At 40.9% G+C, this 16476-nt stretch overlaps 1 protein-coding gene across 1 annotated transcript in view; it reads left to right on the top strand.

The window, feature by feature from the left end:
* dedd1 (death effector domain-containing 1) overlaps positions 1-2754 on the top strand; it is a 53801-nt gene extending 51047 nt beyond the window's left edge. The window contains exon 5 of the mRNA XM_034174430.1: positions 1977-2754. Coding sequence (XP_034030321.1) covers positions 1977-2341 — 365 coding nt within the window. The 3' untranslated portion in view covers positions 2342-2754. The remainder of the gene's footprint in view (positions 1-1976) is intronic.
* The last annotated feature ends 13722 nt before the right edge of the window (positions 2755-16476 follow it).

Below are 16476 nucleotides of genomic sequence, written 5' to 3'. Positions count from 1 at the left end.
CTTTTGCAGACTTTGGTTGTCATGAGTCCTGTGCTGTTCCCCAGAGAAACAAACAAGTTACAATTACCAAACTATTAAACCTGTTCCATACAGGGGCTGAAGGAGGTTTTGTGTGGACTTGGTTCTTTGCGGTGTGTGTGTGTGTGTGTGTGTGTGTGTGTGTGTGTGTGTGTGTGTGTGTGTGTGTGTGTGTGTGTGTGTGTGTGTGTGTGTGTGTGTGTGTGTGTGTGTGTGTGTGTGTGTGTGTGTGTGTGTGTGTGTGTGTGTGTGTGTGTGTGTGTGTATAATGCCAAATCAGAAAAAGTTGGGATGATATGGACAATACAAAAAACATTGCAGTGATTCTTACATTGACTTTGTTTCATTGCAGATAGTATGAACCGAAGATATTTCACATTTTGTGTGGTCAGCTTCATCGTTGATACAAATGAAGTCAGACACATTCAGTGACTTGGAAATGTTCATGTATCCATCCCCTGACTTGTCTAAAGAAAACAGACTGTAAAAGTGATGATTTCAGGCCTTAAATACAGGAATGGATCTATATTAACAAATGAACTTGACCACACAAAACATGAAATGTCTTTGGTTCATACACTTTGCAATGAAATAGAAGTCAAAGTAAATGTATCGATCACTGCATTAAAAAAAAAAAAAAAAATATATCCCCCATTTTCCATATCGACCCACCTCTTATGATTTTGCGTTGTACCACAACAACCAAATTGTCTTAAAAGCTTAAGAAATGTTTCTGCACCACCTTGAAATGAGACTTCAATGAAACTGTTACTGTTAAATGGATGTTACTGTTTAACACTGCTGAAGGAGTTTGAGTGGGAGGAATGAATTTTCTTTGCAGCAAAAGTCATCAGCATCTGGTTTCCACTCCAAGCTCTGGAATAATGACATGGGGGATGATCTCAGCAGTGCACTTGCGCAGTACAGTATGTATCCTCTGATATTTCTCGCTGTACTGTTGCATGACCGCCAATCTGTTTGTCAAGAGTTGAACATGTTGACTCGCAGGCGACTTAAAACCAGCTCTGGAGCCAAAAGCCACTCTGCTGCTTCTGAATTTTCACATGGATACATATGCCTTCCTTTATTATGTTGCAGTTGCTTTCCTTCCTGATGTAGTAAAGTTCATTTGAATGAAAGCGTCCTTATAAGTAATGGCGTTAGTATTTTTCTTCTTTAAAAAACAAACCCTACGGGGGTGTTACACTGAAGACTTTCAGGCATCAGGTCCTGAAGTTGCATTCCAGTTCTTCAGCACACTGCTCACCTTTAAAGCTGCACCATGTCGGGGAGAGAAATGGACCACATTCATTAATTGCAAAACATTTAGCTTGGTGTCCCCCCCCCCAAACAAAATCCCTTAATTCCTAAAGTTTTGCAGCAAAGTTTTCACGATCTCCTTGGTATTGCAGTGATGCTTGAAACAATACGAGGTTTGCTCCACTGTGCTGCAGCATTCTCCGTTTCTTCAGGTTTTAATTGAAGTGAATATCCTGAACTATTTTGATGTAGTTTTGCACTCGCTATGCTTACTTTGTCGTCATGTTCTGCTGGGAGCTTTGCTCTTGATCTCCCTTTATCATTTCTGCTTAATAAAATACTCTATTGTAGCATAGGTAGAATACATTATGTATTTAATTTTATTATTATTTGTATTCTCCCCTTCTCTCCCTTTTTATTTTCATCTTTTGACCCATCCTTCTCATCTGTCATGTTGACCTGTCCAATTTTATATTTCCATTGTCATTTCACATTTTCTGCACCTCTTTCCAAAAAAAATAAACCTTTCACCCTGTCCTGGTTTGGTTTGCCATTTCCATTTTCCCCACTATATTTTGGAGCTGTTATTCGTCACGTTACCATCTTCCCTCATTGTCTGTCTTTACTTTTGTCCCTTCTGACTTTACCACCGAACCCCTTCGTGGTTTTGTCTCTCCCTCCTTCCTCTTCATTTACAGATGTCCGGCTGCGTGTCAGGGCTGAATACCTGGAGCACGAGTCGGCACTGCGCAATGGTGTGGCTTCTCACAAAAGACAGCCGTTGGAGCGACAGTTTGAGTTGTTCAGCCAAGCCAACTCTCTACTACGTGCCAGAGATCTGGGTTCCATCGTCTGCGAGATTAAGTTCACAGAGCTGATCAACCTGGAGGCCTTCTGGGGAGACTATCTAAGCGGAGCCCTGCTGGAGGCCCTGAAAGGGGTTTTCATTACGGACTCCTTGAGGACGGCAGCGGGTGCAGAGGGTGTACGACTGCTGATCAGCGTGGACCAGGATGACTACGAGGAAGGCCGAAGGGTGCTGAGAGCTCAAAGAATGCCGTAATCCAAACATGGTGGGCACAAAGGAATTCACTTGGCTTTATAGTACGCTGGGACTTTTGGGGTTTATTATATTAATGTTAAAGCATGTACATGTACAATATTAATTATACCCGTGAGATTATTTGTAAGCAGTTATTTTTGTCATCCTGTGTAATCCATGTAATAACCAGTAGATGGCAGCACTTACCATTGATTTTGTTCATAATGGTCCCATCTTTTTCAGAAAAGTCACATTTCAGATCATTCTTAATGAAACCTGAGTCAGAAATTTAATAAAAGTGATTTTCCCTATTGGGACTGATGCATAGGTACCACTTGTTAGGACTCCAGGATGAAGGAGAGATGGGAGAGAATGCCCATTATTCTAGTTTCAGAAGAGGAGAGGAGCATGTCGGTGCTCATAATGTCCGTCTGTAATGAAGGAAATAAAGCTGTTTTGTCAGAAATACAATTACTACATAAATTTGTGAACACACATTGTAAAGGTCAAGCTTGTTTCTTTTTCTAAACATTTGTGCTCATCCTGATGTCGCTGTGGCTTTTTGATCTGTACAAACTTTTCCAGGAAAAATGAGTGTTGAGTGCCTGATTGGAACTCATTCACAAGACAGAAGTCTTCGCCCCCCCCCCCCCCCCCCCCCCCCCCAAACTTCAGTTAGTGACATTTGGCGCAGTTTGACAGACTGACTTTTGAGTCAAACTTTAGCAAGCTCAGCCCGCGTGCCTGCACACGTCTAGATAAGAGGCGCTGAGAGTCCGGGTCCTGTGTGCCATGATAACCCAACTTGTGATTGCTGTGGTCAGTGGATATGACAGTTGTTAGTAGATGACAGCAGTGATTAGGGTGTAGGCCTCATCAGACCATGGAAGATTCATCATCCCAAACTCGTGAACACCAGCCCAGATAATGCAGTCGGGGCTCGCGTACAGGTTTCCAGTTAGGCCTCAGCAAGTGCTCCTCTTACCAAGTAAGTACAGGAGAGCACGTTGGTCAATAGGACTGATGTTGGGGAGATCAAAATCAAAAGTGCACATCCCAGTTACACTCAGCCCTGCCATGTAGGCCCAGCAGAGTGGCTCACAGACAGCTGTCTACTCAGCCTGCTGGAACTAATGCCTGGACTTCACTCATAGAACACGATCAATAAGCTCCTCTCTCTTAAGTCCCTTCATACAGGCACGACTTAAGCAGGCAGACGGCTTGCTACTGTCAGAAGTGCCAAACTACACAGGGGCCAGCCAGGCACAGGCACAACTCTCAATGGCTTCATTTTGAAAGAACTGGATTTGATTATGTATTGCTTTGATAATTTAAGCGTTTTTGTTAGGCTTTTTGACAGTGGGGGTTGGTTTTTGTGCAAATCTTTATATACATTCCTGGCAAAAATAAAAACTTCATGCTTTAATGTTGTTTATTTTTAAATTTGCAGATCTATATGACTATCACCTCTTTAATTTTTTGTCAACACAGGTGAACATTCAGATCTATAATTCAACTCTACTAAAATAAGTGATTTATACAGTATTTAGAATATGTAATTAAGATTTTCTGTGTTGTAGTCTTAAAAATGAAACCATGATCCATTAAATGTCATTTACTCTCAGAACAGAAAGGTTATGTTACTCTATCTCAAGTGGACTTCGAAAAATGTTGATTCCAGTGGTGGAATCAAATTGTAACACATTGTTAGGTTAATCAGATGTTGTGTTTACCATTTAAACAGTAAATACAGCATTTCATTTTTCAGTGTAAGTATTCTACAGTTTTCTGACATTATGCCTCTTGGAAATTTTAATAGTCTTTTTTAACAAATGTACCTGAAAACTTGTTAATGGAGGCCTGTTTTATTCTGAAGGTCCTGCACCATTTCTTGGAAGTCTTCATATTTATAGCACTTGTCTGATATTTGGAAGTTTCTCTCCATCCTTCTTGCCTGGGGTGCCCCCTCTCTGCCTCCAAATTGTTTGGAAAAAAAAAAAAAAATCCATCAAGTGCAGGTCAGTGTGGATCAGATCCTTAATTCCCCTCTAAACTGTCAATATGAAACTGTATTGAATATCTTTTCAAACGTTCACAAGTTCCTGCTTTTCATAATTGAAATCATCTATATTAGAGGTCCAGTTAAGTGTTTTTAATTGATATATTGATACTGCACCACTGTGAAACATATTCACATATTCTTTAAACGGTGCATTTGGAAAGTATTCACAGTGCAGCACTTGTTTTATGTTACAGCCTTATTCCAAAATGGAAGAAATTCACTTTTTGCTGAAAATTCTACACACAATACCCCATAATGACAATCTGAAAAAGTTTTTTATTATCATTTTTTAGTTTTTTTGTAAAGCCATGTACATCACTATTCACAACCATTTCCTTGAAGCTCACAATTGAGCATAGGTGCATCCTGTTTCCACTGATCATCCTTGAGATGTTTCTACACCTTAATTGGAGTCCACCTTGGGTAAATTCAGTTGATCGCACATACAACCCCTGGAAATAATTATGGAATCACCGACCTCGGAGGATGTTCATCCAGTTGTTTAATTTTGTAGAAAAAAAGCAGATCACAGACATGACACAAAACTAAAGTCATTTCAAATGGCAACTTTCTGGCTTTAAGAAACACTATAAGAAATCAGGAAAAATAATTGTGGCAGTTAGTAACGGTTACTTTTTTAGACCAAGCAGAGGGAAAAAATATGGAATCACTCAGTTCTGAGGAATAAATTATGGAATCACTCTGTAAATTTTCATCCCCAAAACTTAACACCTGGATCAAATCAGATCTGCTCATTAGTCTGCATCTAAAAAGGAGTGATCACACCTTGGAGAGCTGTTGCACCAAGTGGACTGACATGAATCATGGCTCCAACACGAGAGTTGTCAATTGAAACAAAGGAGAGGATTACCAAACTCTTAAAAGAGGCTAAATCATCACGCAATGTTGCAAAAGATGTTGGTTGTTCACAGTCAGCTGTGTCTAAACTCTGGACCAAATACAACATGGGAAGGTTGTTAAAGGCAAACATACTGGTAGACCAAGGAAGACATCAAAGCGTCAAGACAGAAAACTTAAAGCAATATGTCTCAAAAATCGAAAGTGCACAACAAAACAAATGAGGAACGAATGGGAGGAAACTGGAGTCAACGTCTGTGACCGAACTGTAAGAAACCGCCTAAAGGAAATTGGATTTACATACAGAAAAGCTAAACGAAAGCTATCATTAACACCTAAACAGAAAAAAACAAGGTTACAATGGGCTAAGGAAAAGCAATCGTGGACTGTGGATGACTGGATGAAAGTCATATTCAGTGATGAATCTCAAATCTGCATTGGGCAAGGTGATGATGCTGGAACTTTTGTTTGGTGCCGTTCCAGTGAGATTTATAAAGATGACTGCCTGAAGAGAACATGTAAATTTCCACAGTCATTGATGATATGGGGCTGCATGTCAGGTAAAGGCACTGGGGAGATGGCTGTCATTACATCATCAATAAATGCACAAGTTTACGTTGATGTTTTGGACACTTTTCTTATCCCATTAATTGAAAGGATGTTTGGGGATAATGAAATCATTTTTCAAGATGATAATGCATCTTGCCATAGAGCAAAAACTGTGAAAACATTACTTGCAAAAAGACACATAGGGTCAATGTCATGGCCTGCAAATAGTCCGGATCTTAATCCAATTGAAAATCTTTGGTGGAAGTTGAAGAAAATGGTCCATGACAAGGCTCCAACCTGCAAAGCTGATCTGGCAACAGCAATCAGAGAAATTTGGAGCCAGATTGATGAAGAGTACTGTTTGTCACTCATTAAGTCCATGCCTCAGAGACTGCAAGCTGTTATAAAAGCCAGAGGTGGTGCAACAAAATACTAGTGATGTGTTGGAGCGTTCTTTTGTTTTTCATGATTCCATAATTTTTTCCTCAGAATTGAGTGATTCCATTTTTTTCCCTCTGCTTGGTCTAAAAAAGTAACCGTTACTGATTGCCACAATTTTTTTTCATGATTTCTTATAGTGTTTCTTAAAGCCAGAAAGTTGCCATTTGAAATGACTTTAATTTTGTGTCGTGTCTGTGATCTGCTTTTTTTCTACAAAATTAAACAACTGAATGAACATCCTCCGAGGCCGGTGATTCCATAATTTTTGCCAGGGGTTGTATAAGGTCCCACAGTTGACAGTGCGTGTCGGAGCACAAACCAAACCTGAAGTCAAAGGAATTGTCTGACCTGAGACAGGACTGTCACAAATCTGGAGAAGGGTGCAGAAAGATTTCTGCTGCTTTGAAGGTCCTAATGAGCACAGTGGCCTCCATCATCTGTAAATGGAAGAAGTTTGGCTCCACCAGGGCTCTTCCTAGAGTTGGCTGCCCATATAAACTGAGCAAGGAGAAGGGCCTTAGTCAGAACCCAATGGTCACACAGTCAAAGCTCCAGCATTCCTCTGTGGAGAGAGAACCTTCCAGAAGGACAACCATCTCTGCAACAATCCCCCCAATCAAGCCTGTATGGTAGAGTGACCAGGCCAAACCTGCCTGGAGAGTCCTTCAGGTGCCTTCACCTCAGACTATGAGAAACAAAATTTTCTGGTCTGATGAAATGAAAATTGAACTCTCTGGCGTGATGATGGTGGTGGCAGCATCATTCGGTGGGGATGTTTTTCAGTGGCAGGAGCTGGGAGACTAGTCAGGATTGAGGGAAGATGAATGCCGCAATGTACAGAGACATCCTGGAAGAAGACCTGCTTCAGAGCGGTCTTGACCTGAGACTGGGGCAATGGTTCATCTTTCAGCAGGACAAAGATCACACAGCCAAGATATCAAAGGAGTGGCTGGACAACTCTGTGAATGTCCTTGAGTGGTCCGGCCAGAGCCCAGACCTGAATCAGATTGAACATCTCTGGAGAGATCTGAAAAAGGCTGTGCAATGACACTCCCCATCCAACCTGATGGGGCTTGAGAGGTGCTGCAAAGAGGAATGAGCTAAACTGCCCAAAGATAGGTGCACCAAGGTTGTGGCATCATATTCAAGAAGACGTGAGGCTGTAATTGCTGCCAAAGGTGCATCAACAAAGTACTAAGTAAAGGGTGTGAATACTTATGTACGTGTGATTTGTTAGTTCTTTTTTTTTAATAAATTTGCCAAAAAAAAAAACAAAAAAAAAAACTTTTCATGTTGTCATTATCGGGTGTTGTGAGCAGATTTCTGAGGAAAAAATGAATTTACTCCATTTTGGAATAAGGCTGTAACATAAAATGTGATCCAGCCTCAGCAAGCACAGGCCAAAACAGGCTGTGGTTGCTGCAACAGGAAGAATCATTGATCATCAACAGATCAAGAAACTGACAGACTTCATGGATGGAAAGCTCATAGCAATTATTGAAAAGTAGAGTGGCTGTAGTAATCAGAGTATTTTTGAAATGGCAAAAGTGCTTATTGTTATATTTACTCTAATAAATTAAAATGAAGTGAGACGGGAAAATTTTAGTTTTTATTTAGTTGCATCATAATTATGCACATTAATAACTGCAGGCAGCATGGTGGCTTAGTGGTTAGCACTGTTGCCTCACAGCAAGAAGGTCCTGCATGGGATCACTTCCCACCTGGTCCTTACTGTGTGGAGTTCACGTGCTTTCCCCATATGTGTGTGAGCTTTCTCTGGATGATCCAGCTTCCTCTCACTTCCAAACACATGCAGGTTAGGTGAATTGGAAATTTTAATTTGCTGTAAGTGTGAATGTACACTCAACAAAAATATAAACGCAACACTTTTGGTTTTGCTCCCATTTCGTATGAGATGAACTCAAAGATCTAAAACTTTTTCCACATACACAATATCACCATTTCCCTCAAATATTGTTCACAAACCAGTCTAAATCTGTGATAGTGAGCACTTCTCCTTTGCTGAGATAATCCATCCCACCTCACAGGTGTGCCATACCAAGATGCTGATTAGACACCATGATTAGTGCACAGGTGGGCCTTAGACTGCCCACAATAAAAGACCACTCTGAAAGGTGCAGTTTTATCACACAGCACAATGCCACAGATGTCGCAAGATTTGAGGGAGCGTGCAATTGGCATGCTGACAGCAGGAATGTCAACCAGAGCTGTTGCTCATGTATTGAATGTTCATTTCTCTACCATAAGCCGTCTCCAAAGGCGTTTCAGAGAATTTGGCAGTACATCCAACCAGCCTCACAACCGCAGACCACGTGTAACCACACCAGCCCAGGACCTCCACATCCAGCATGTTCACCTCCAAGATCGTCTGAGACCAGCCACTCGGACAGCTGCTGAAACAATCGGTTTGCATAGCCAAAGAATTTCTGCACAAACTGTCAGAAACCATCTCAGGGAAGCTCATCTGCATGCTCGTCGTCCTCATCGGGGTCTCGACCTGACTCCAGTTTGTCGTCGTAACCGACTTGAGTGGGCAAATGCTCACATTCGCTGGCGTTTGGCACGTTGGAGAGGTGTTCTCTTCACGGATGAATCCCGGTTCACACTGTTCAGGGCAGATGGCAAACAGCGTGTGTGGTGTCGTGTGGGTGAGCGGTTTTCTGATGTCACTGTTGTGGATCGAGTGGCCCATGGTGGCGGTGGGGTTATGGTATAGGCAGGCATCTATTATGGACGAAGAACACAGGTGCATTTTATTGATGGCATTTTGAATGCACAGAGATACCGTGACGAGATCCTGAGGCCCATTGTTGTGCCATACATCCAAGAACATCACCTCATGTTGCAGCAGGATAATGCACGGCCCCATGTTGCAAGGATCTGTACACAATTCTTGGAAGCTGAAAATGTCCCAGTTCTTGCATGGCCGGCATACTCACCGGACATGTCACCCATTGAGCATGTTTGGGATGCTCTGGACCGGCGTATACGACAGCGTGTACCAGTTCCTGCCAATATCCAGCAACTTCGCACATCCATTGAAGAGGAGTGGACCAACATTCCACAGGCCACAATTGACAACCTGATCAACTCTATGCGAAGGAGATGTGTTGCACTGCATGAGGCAAATGGTGGTCACACCAGATACTGACTGGTATCCCCCCCAATAAAACAAAACTGCACCTTTCAGAGTGGCCTTTTATTGTGGACAGTCTAAGGCACACCTGTGCACTAATCATGGTGTCTAATCAGCATCTTGATATGGCACACCTGTGAGGTGGGATGGATTATCTCAGCAAAGGAGAAGTGCTCACTATCACAGATTTAGACTGGTTTGTGAACAGTGTTTGAGGGAAATTGTGATACTGTGTATGTGGAAAAAGTTTTAGATCTTTGAGTTCATCTCATACAAAATGGGAGCAAAACTAAAAGTGTTGCGTTTATATTTTTGTTGAGTGTATTTGTCTGTCTACATGTGGCCCTGTGATAGACCGGGTGTACGCCACCTCTCATCCTATGACATTTGAGGGTTTAGTGAGGTCAGTGTATTTGTTCAATAATAAAATTAATCCTCAGGAATACAACTTGCCTAATAATTTTGCATGCAGTGTATTATTATGGCTGATTAATGTTGGAGATGTCATAATTTTATTGTGCCAAGTTGTCAGCTCTGATCACTGACATTAATCTTATGCAATATTGAATCAAACTGCTGATCTGATTTGCAACTGTTCATTACATTTGACTAGATACTGTCAAATTACATTGTGTTTTTATGCCTGAAAGTGGACATTTTTCAGTCTTCAGGCAACATAAGTTTAATCACCAAGATTGTGATTGTAGACATTTAACTGTAATTCAAAGTGCTTAAAAAAAATCTCACTAACAATTAAAGAATGAAATCCATTTTCATACATAGTCCACTTTCAGAGGCCATACAGTAGTGTTCAGAATAATAGTAGTGCTATGTGACTAAAAAGATTAATCCAGGTTTTGAGTATATTTCTTATTGTTACATGGGAAACAAGGTACCAGTAGATTCAGTAGATTCTCACAAATCCAACAAGACCAAGCATTCATGATATGCACACTCTTAAGGCTATGAAATTGGGCTATTAGTAAAAAAAAGTAGAAAAGGGGGTGTTCACAATAATAGTAGTGTGGCATTCAGTCAGTGAGTTGGTCAATTTTGTGGAACAAACAGGTGTGAATCAGGTGTCCCCTATTTAAGGATGAAACCAGCACCTGTTGAACATGCTTTTCTCTTTGAAAGCCTGAGGAAAATGGGACGTTCAAGACATTGTTCAGAAGAACAGCGTAGTTTGATTAAAAAGTTGATTGGAGAGGGGAAAACTTATACGCAGGTGCAAAAAATAGACTGTTCATCTACAATAATCTCCAATGCTTTAAAATGGACAAAAAAACCAGAGACGCGTGGAAGAAAATGGAAAACAACCATCAAAATGGATAGATGAATAATCAGAATGGCAAAGGCTCACCCATTGATCAGCTCCAGGATGATCAAAGACTGTCTGGAGTTACCTGTAAGTGCTGTGACAGAAGACGCCTGTGTGAAGCTAATTTATTTGCAAGAATCCCCCGCAAAGTCCCTCTGTTAAATAAAAGACATGTGCAGAAGAGGTTACAATTTGCCAAAAAACATATCAACTGGCCTAAAGAGAAATGGAGGAATATTTTGTGGCCTGATGAGAGTAAAATTGTTCTTTTTGGGTCCAAGGGCCGCAGACAGTTTGTGAGATGACCCCCAAACTCTGAATTCAAGCCACAGTTCACAGTGAAGACAGTGAAGCATGGTGGTGCAAGCATCATGATATGGGCATGTTTCTCCTACTATGGTGTTGGGCCTATATATCGCATACCAGGTATCATGGATCAGTTTGGATATGTCAAAATACTTGAAGAGGTCATGTTGCCTTATGCTGAAGAGGACATGCCCTTGAAATGGGTGTTTCAACAAGACAATGACCCCAAGCACACTAGTAAACGAGCAAAATCTTGGTTCCAAACCAACAAAATTAATGCTTCGCAGATGTGAAGAAATCATGAAAAACTGTGGTTATACAGCTAAATACTAGTTTAGTGATTCACAGGATTGCTAAAAAAGCAGTTTGAACATAACAGTTTTGAGTTTGTAGCGTCAACAGTAGATGCTACTGTTATTGTGAACACCCCCTTTTCTACTTTTTTTTTACTAATAGCCCAATTTCATAGCCTTAAGAGTGTGCATATCATGAATGCTTGGTCTTGTTGGATTTGTGAGAATCTACTGGTACCTTGTTTCCCATGTAACAATAAGAAATATACTCAAAACCTGGATTAAACTTTTTAGTCACATAACACTACTATTATTCTGAACACTACTGTAAATTATTGGACAAATGAAACATAAGGATTGTTTTTAATGCAACTCATCGCTTTTACAGCCATGTTTTAGACAAGTCATGGAGAAGATATGAACATTTCCAAGCCACTGCATATGTGTTGGACTGGATTTACATCAATCATAAGAAACACAAACTGTATGGTTAATCTGTCTGAGGTAGACAACACTCAAAAACTGTGACTGTGATCTTGCACGGTCACTAGGAAACTAATGAGGGATGCCACCAACTACATTTTGCCACAAGACACACAAGAGACTCTGGCTGAGATTTGATGAATTTTGTTTGAAGAAAATCATTCTGTTTCAACTTGACTATAGAACTGTGACAGCAGACAAACCTACTCCAGATTTGCTATACACGACCATTCTGTGTGTATTTCATAATGAGTGTTGCAAGTCCATGCATATTTGGGGACTTGGAAATGTTTGTCAGGGATGTATTTTGGCTCATGCACTGTTCAGTGCTTCCATGGACTGAGTGTTGGGGTGGCAGACATAACTGCTTTTGTTGTTGAGAAAAGGTTTACTCACATTTAATTTGCAGACAATACGGTCACCTTTGTGGAATTAATGGATACTCGATTGCAACACTTAAGCTGAGTGAGGAATTGAAGCGTCTTGTGACTGTCCTGTATCAAGACCTGGCTCTTCGGATCAGTTTTGAATGACTTCCTGGACTCGGCCATCAGAAGTCTGTCTGTATGTCATGAAGGTTTTGAACTTGTAGAGACATTCTCTTATCTTGACAGCTCTTGGTCCACAGCTTTTGAGATCAGGAGACACCTGGGAAGACCTTATGGAGACATGATGTTGCTGGATAGAGATGTTTAGTGATGCCAGTATATTTGCAGCAGAAGAATAGTCCAAGTGTTCAGAGTCCTGGTGCTTCCTGTGTTACTGTATGGTTGTGACACTTGGGTATTGCTGGAATGACTTTGTATCAAATGAGCAGTTACATAAGGAGACTAAGATATGGAGTATCACTTGCATTGTGAGGAAATGTCAGGTTTGACATTTTGGCCACAGTGTGTTTCTCTGTGCATGAGTATTAAGGACCCCAGTGGCTGGAGAAGGCCAAGAGAACACCGTGTCACTTGGCTTCAGCAGATGGATGCTTACTTTCAAGAGGTGGGAATGGGCCAGGTGTCTGCCTGGGTAGTTGCTGTCCATGACCCAAGGTGGTTCTGTGGTGTAGTGGATGCAGTTAAGCACAACAAAAGCGCATGCTCCCAGACTTGATGACTTGGAAATGTTTATGTATCTGTCCCCTGACATGTACCGAAAGAGAAAAAAGAAAAAAAGTGAAGGCTTTAAAATTGATTATCTATTGACAATAATATGGATTAGCTTGTCTGATTACTTATGGGCTCTGAAAATAGACAGATTGTGTATAAACTTGACTATAATTCCTTAAAGGTTAATGCAATATTTTTGTTGAAGCCTTTGAAGTAAAACTGAATGCCAGCACCACAAACACATCTTGAATGTCATTTTAACGGCGCTGTGATGATGTGCTGAGGCAAAATAATAATAAAACAGGCCATTGTCTGAGCACTTACCTACCTGACTGTACAAAGACACGTAAGAGCAAAATGGTTCCCATCTGGTTGATGCACAAATAAACAGCAGCCGATGTTTCTGTTTCTTGTCGTACCTGCTTTATTTTACACTTTTGTCTTGTCGATAGATTTAGTGTGTGATTTATCTCATCTAATTTGACACTGCTGTTTTGTCAGCTGATACCACCATTATTAAGTCAGTGAAGTGCACTTTCAACACAACTTTGCAGTGCACAAATGAAGTTTTATTACTGAATTGTCATGGAGAACAATAAGGGGCACTGACCCCCAGAGGAAAGCCTGATGGGGTCATTTCTGCCCTGTTCTCAGTGTGCTTTCTTTGATGGCCAGCTCAACTGCCCCAGGCCTGCCTTGGGGAAAACTCAAGATTTTTTTGAAAGAACAGTTCTCACCACGCCCAGCCTTAAAGCAAAATAAGCGATGTGGTGCCCACAGGAAAAAGCAGACACACTGTCTTTGAAGTTTGAGCAACTTTGGCTGTGTGACTCAAAGCATACAGGCCTGTCCCTCTGAACAAGTCCTCTGGTGACCCTGTCACTGTGAGAGATATGGTTGTCAAAGAAATTGGGACACATATTTGGAGCACTCAGTAGCATAATGCTCACAAATATCCAAGGACAAGATTCAAGCACAGCTCTAGCAACCTCACAGACGAGCTGCCCTCTTATAGATGAATCAGTTGTATGAAGGTTATCTTCATCACAGAGGTGTCTTTGTTAGCCACAGTTACACCTTGGCTCAAAACGCTCAAACGCAATTTTCCCCAGCTCTACATTGTTCAGGTTAGCAAACAACACTTAAGTCAATTATAATGTCTACCTTATTTCTGTACGTAAGTGCTTCAATAGCCGTGACGTCCATTATTGTTGGTGCTTATCCGTGGATGGATTCTGTAGTGTGAATCAGATGAAAGTGTAAACTACCCCTGCATAGGCTGCCAGTACATCACACGTTACTTCTCAGCCAAGGACACAGGTAGCATGACCAAGAACCGTACTCAGGGCTACATACTGGTTCAACTTCTTTTTCCTTCAATCCTTAAAAGGCCCGAGGCCCACTGGACTGATGCTTATCTCCAGTTTCTGTGGCGTGAAGCAGAGGAGAGTCCCCAACTCCCCTGGACAGGATGCCAGTCCATTGCAGCTTACTTCCCAGCCAAGGCCCGTACTCATTTACAGCTGGGTGGACTGAGACAATGTAGATTAAGTGTCTTGTCAAAGATACCAATAACTCAGAACAATAAACCAAGTTGACTGCCTCCAGCAAAGATAACTGCACATTTCAAATTGATGTAATTCATTTGAGAAGATTCCAGTTGACAAATTAGCACAATGAGGCACTTAATTGGGTCAACTATGTCTGGAGAAAATTTGTGACTCTCCACAAGTCAGTTTCTTCCTAAAGATTCAAGATACCACAAGCGACTGTACAACCAATTGTATAAAAATATACAGTAGTGTTCAGAATAATAGTAGAGCTATGAGACTAAAAAGATTAATCCAGGTTTTGAGTATATTTCTTATTGTTACATGGGAAACAAGGTACCAGCAGATTCAGTAGATTCTCACAAATCCAACAAGACCAAGCATTCATGATATGCACACTCTTAAGGCTATGAAATTGAGCTATTAGTAAAAAAAAAAGTAGAAAAGGGGGTGTTCACAATAATAGTAGCATCTGCTGTTGACGCTACAAACTCAAAACTATTATGTTCAAACTGCTTTTTTAGCAATCCTGTGAATCACTAAACTAGTATTTAACCACAGTTATAACCACAGTTTTTCATGATTTCTTCACATCTGCGAGGCATTAATTTTGTTGGTTTGGAACCAAGATTTTGCTTGTTTACTAGTGTGCTTGGGGTCATTGTCTTGTTGAAACACCCATTTCAAGGGCATGTCCTCTTCAGCATAAGGCAACATGACCTCTTCAAGTATTTTGACATATCCAAACTGATCCATGATACCTGGTATGCTATATATAGGCCCAACACCATAGTAGGAGAAACATGCCCATATCATGATGCTTGCACCACCATGCTTCACTGTCTTCACTGTGAACTGTGGCTTGAATTCAGAGTTTGGGGGTCGTCTCACAAACTGTCTGTGGCCCTTGCACCCAAAAAGAACAATTTTACTCTCATCAGTCCACAAAATATTCCTCCATTTCTCTTTTGGCCAGTTGATGTGTTCTTTGGCAAATTGTAACCTCTTCTGCACATGTCTTTTATTTAACAGAGGGACTTTGCGGGGGATTCTTGCAAATAAATTAGCTTCACACAGGTGTCTTCTAACTGTCACAGCACTTACAGGTAACTCCAGACAGTCTTTGATCATCCTGGAGCTAATCAATGGGTGAGCCTTGCCATTCTGGTTATTCTTCTATCCATTTTGATGGTTGTTTTCCATTTTCTTCCATGTGTCTCTGTTTTTTTTTTTTTTGTCCATTTTAAAGCGTTGGAGATCATTGTAGATGAATAGCCTATAATTTTTTGCACCTGCATATAAGTTTTTCCCTCTCCAATCAACTTTTTTATTCAAACTACGCTGTTCTTCTGAACAATGTCTTGAACGTCCCATTTTCCTCAGGCTTTCAAAGAGAAAAGCATGTTCAACAGGTGCTGGTTTCATCCTTAAATAGGGGACACCTGATTCACACCTGTTTGTTCCACAGAATTGACAAACTCACTGATTGAATGCCACACTACTATTATTGTGAACACCCCCTTTTCTACTTTTTTTTTTTTACTAATAGTCCAATTTCATAGCCTTCAGAGTGTGCATATCATGAATGCTTGGTCTTGTTGGATTTGTGAGACTCTACTGAATCTACTGGTACCTTGTTTCCCATGTAACAATAAGAAATATACTCAAAACCTGGATTAATCTTTTTAGTCACATAGCACTACTATTATTCTGAACACTACTGTATGAATTGTGGGACCACACAGATTTTACATGACTGAGGAAGGAGGCCCAAATGAACACTCCCATGAATGAAAACCTTTACCTGAAAGCTCCAACCGATCTTAAGGATAACAACTGATGGCAATGGAGGCCTTTGAAATATGACATCATCCATCTCTAAAGGAGCCCTCCATCACCATGGCCTAAAAAGTGGCTTACTAAGAAGGAAGCTCTTAATTGCAAAATTAACACTAAACCACAGAAACTGCAGAGTACCCATCCATAAGACCATCACTATGGGCCCTTGGGCAAGGCCCATAATCTCCAAGTTACTC

Source organism: Thalassophryne amazonica, chromosome 7 (genome assembly GCF_902500255.1).
Source record: "Thalassophryne amazonica chromosome 7, fThaAma1.1, whole genome shotgun sequence".
NCBI lineage: Eukaryota > Metazoa > Chordata > Actinopteri > Batrachoidiformes > Batrachoididae > Thalassophryne > Thalassophryne amazonica.
This window is presented reverse-complemented; position numbering and strand designations above follow the sequence as displayed.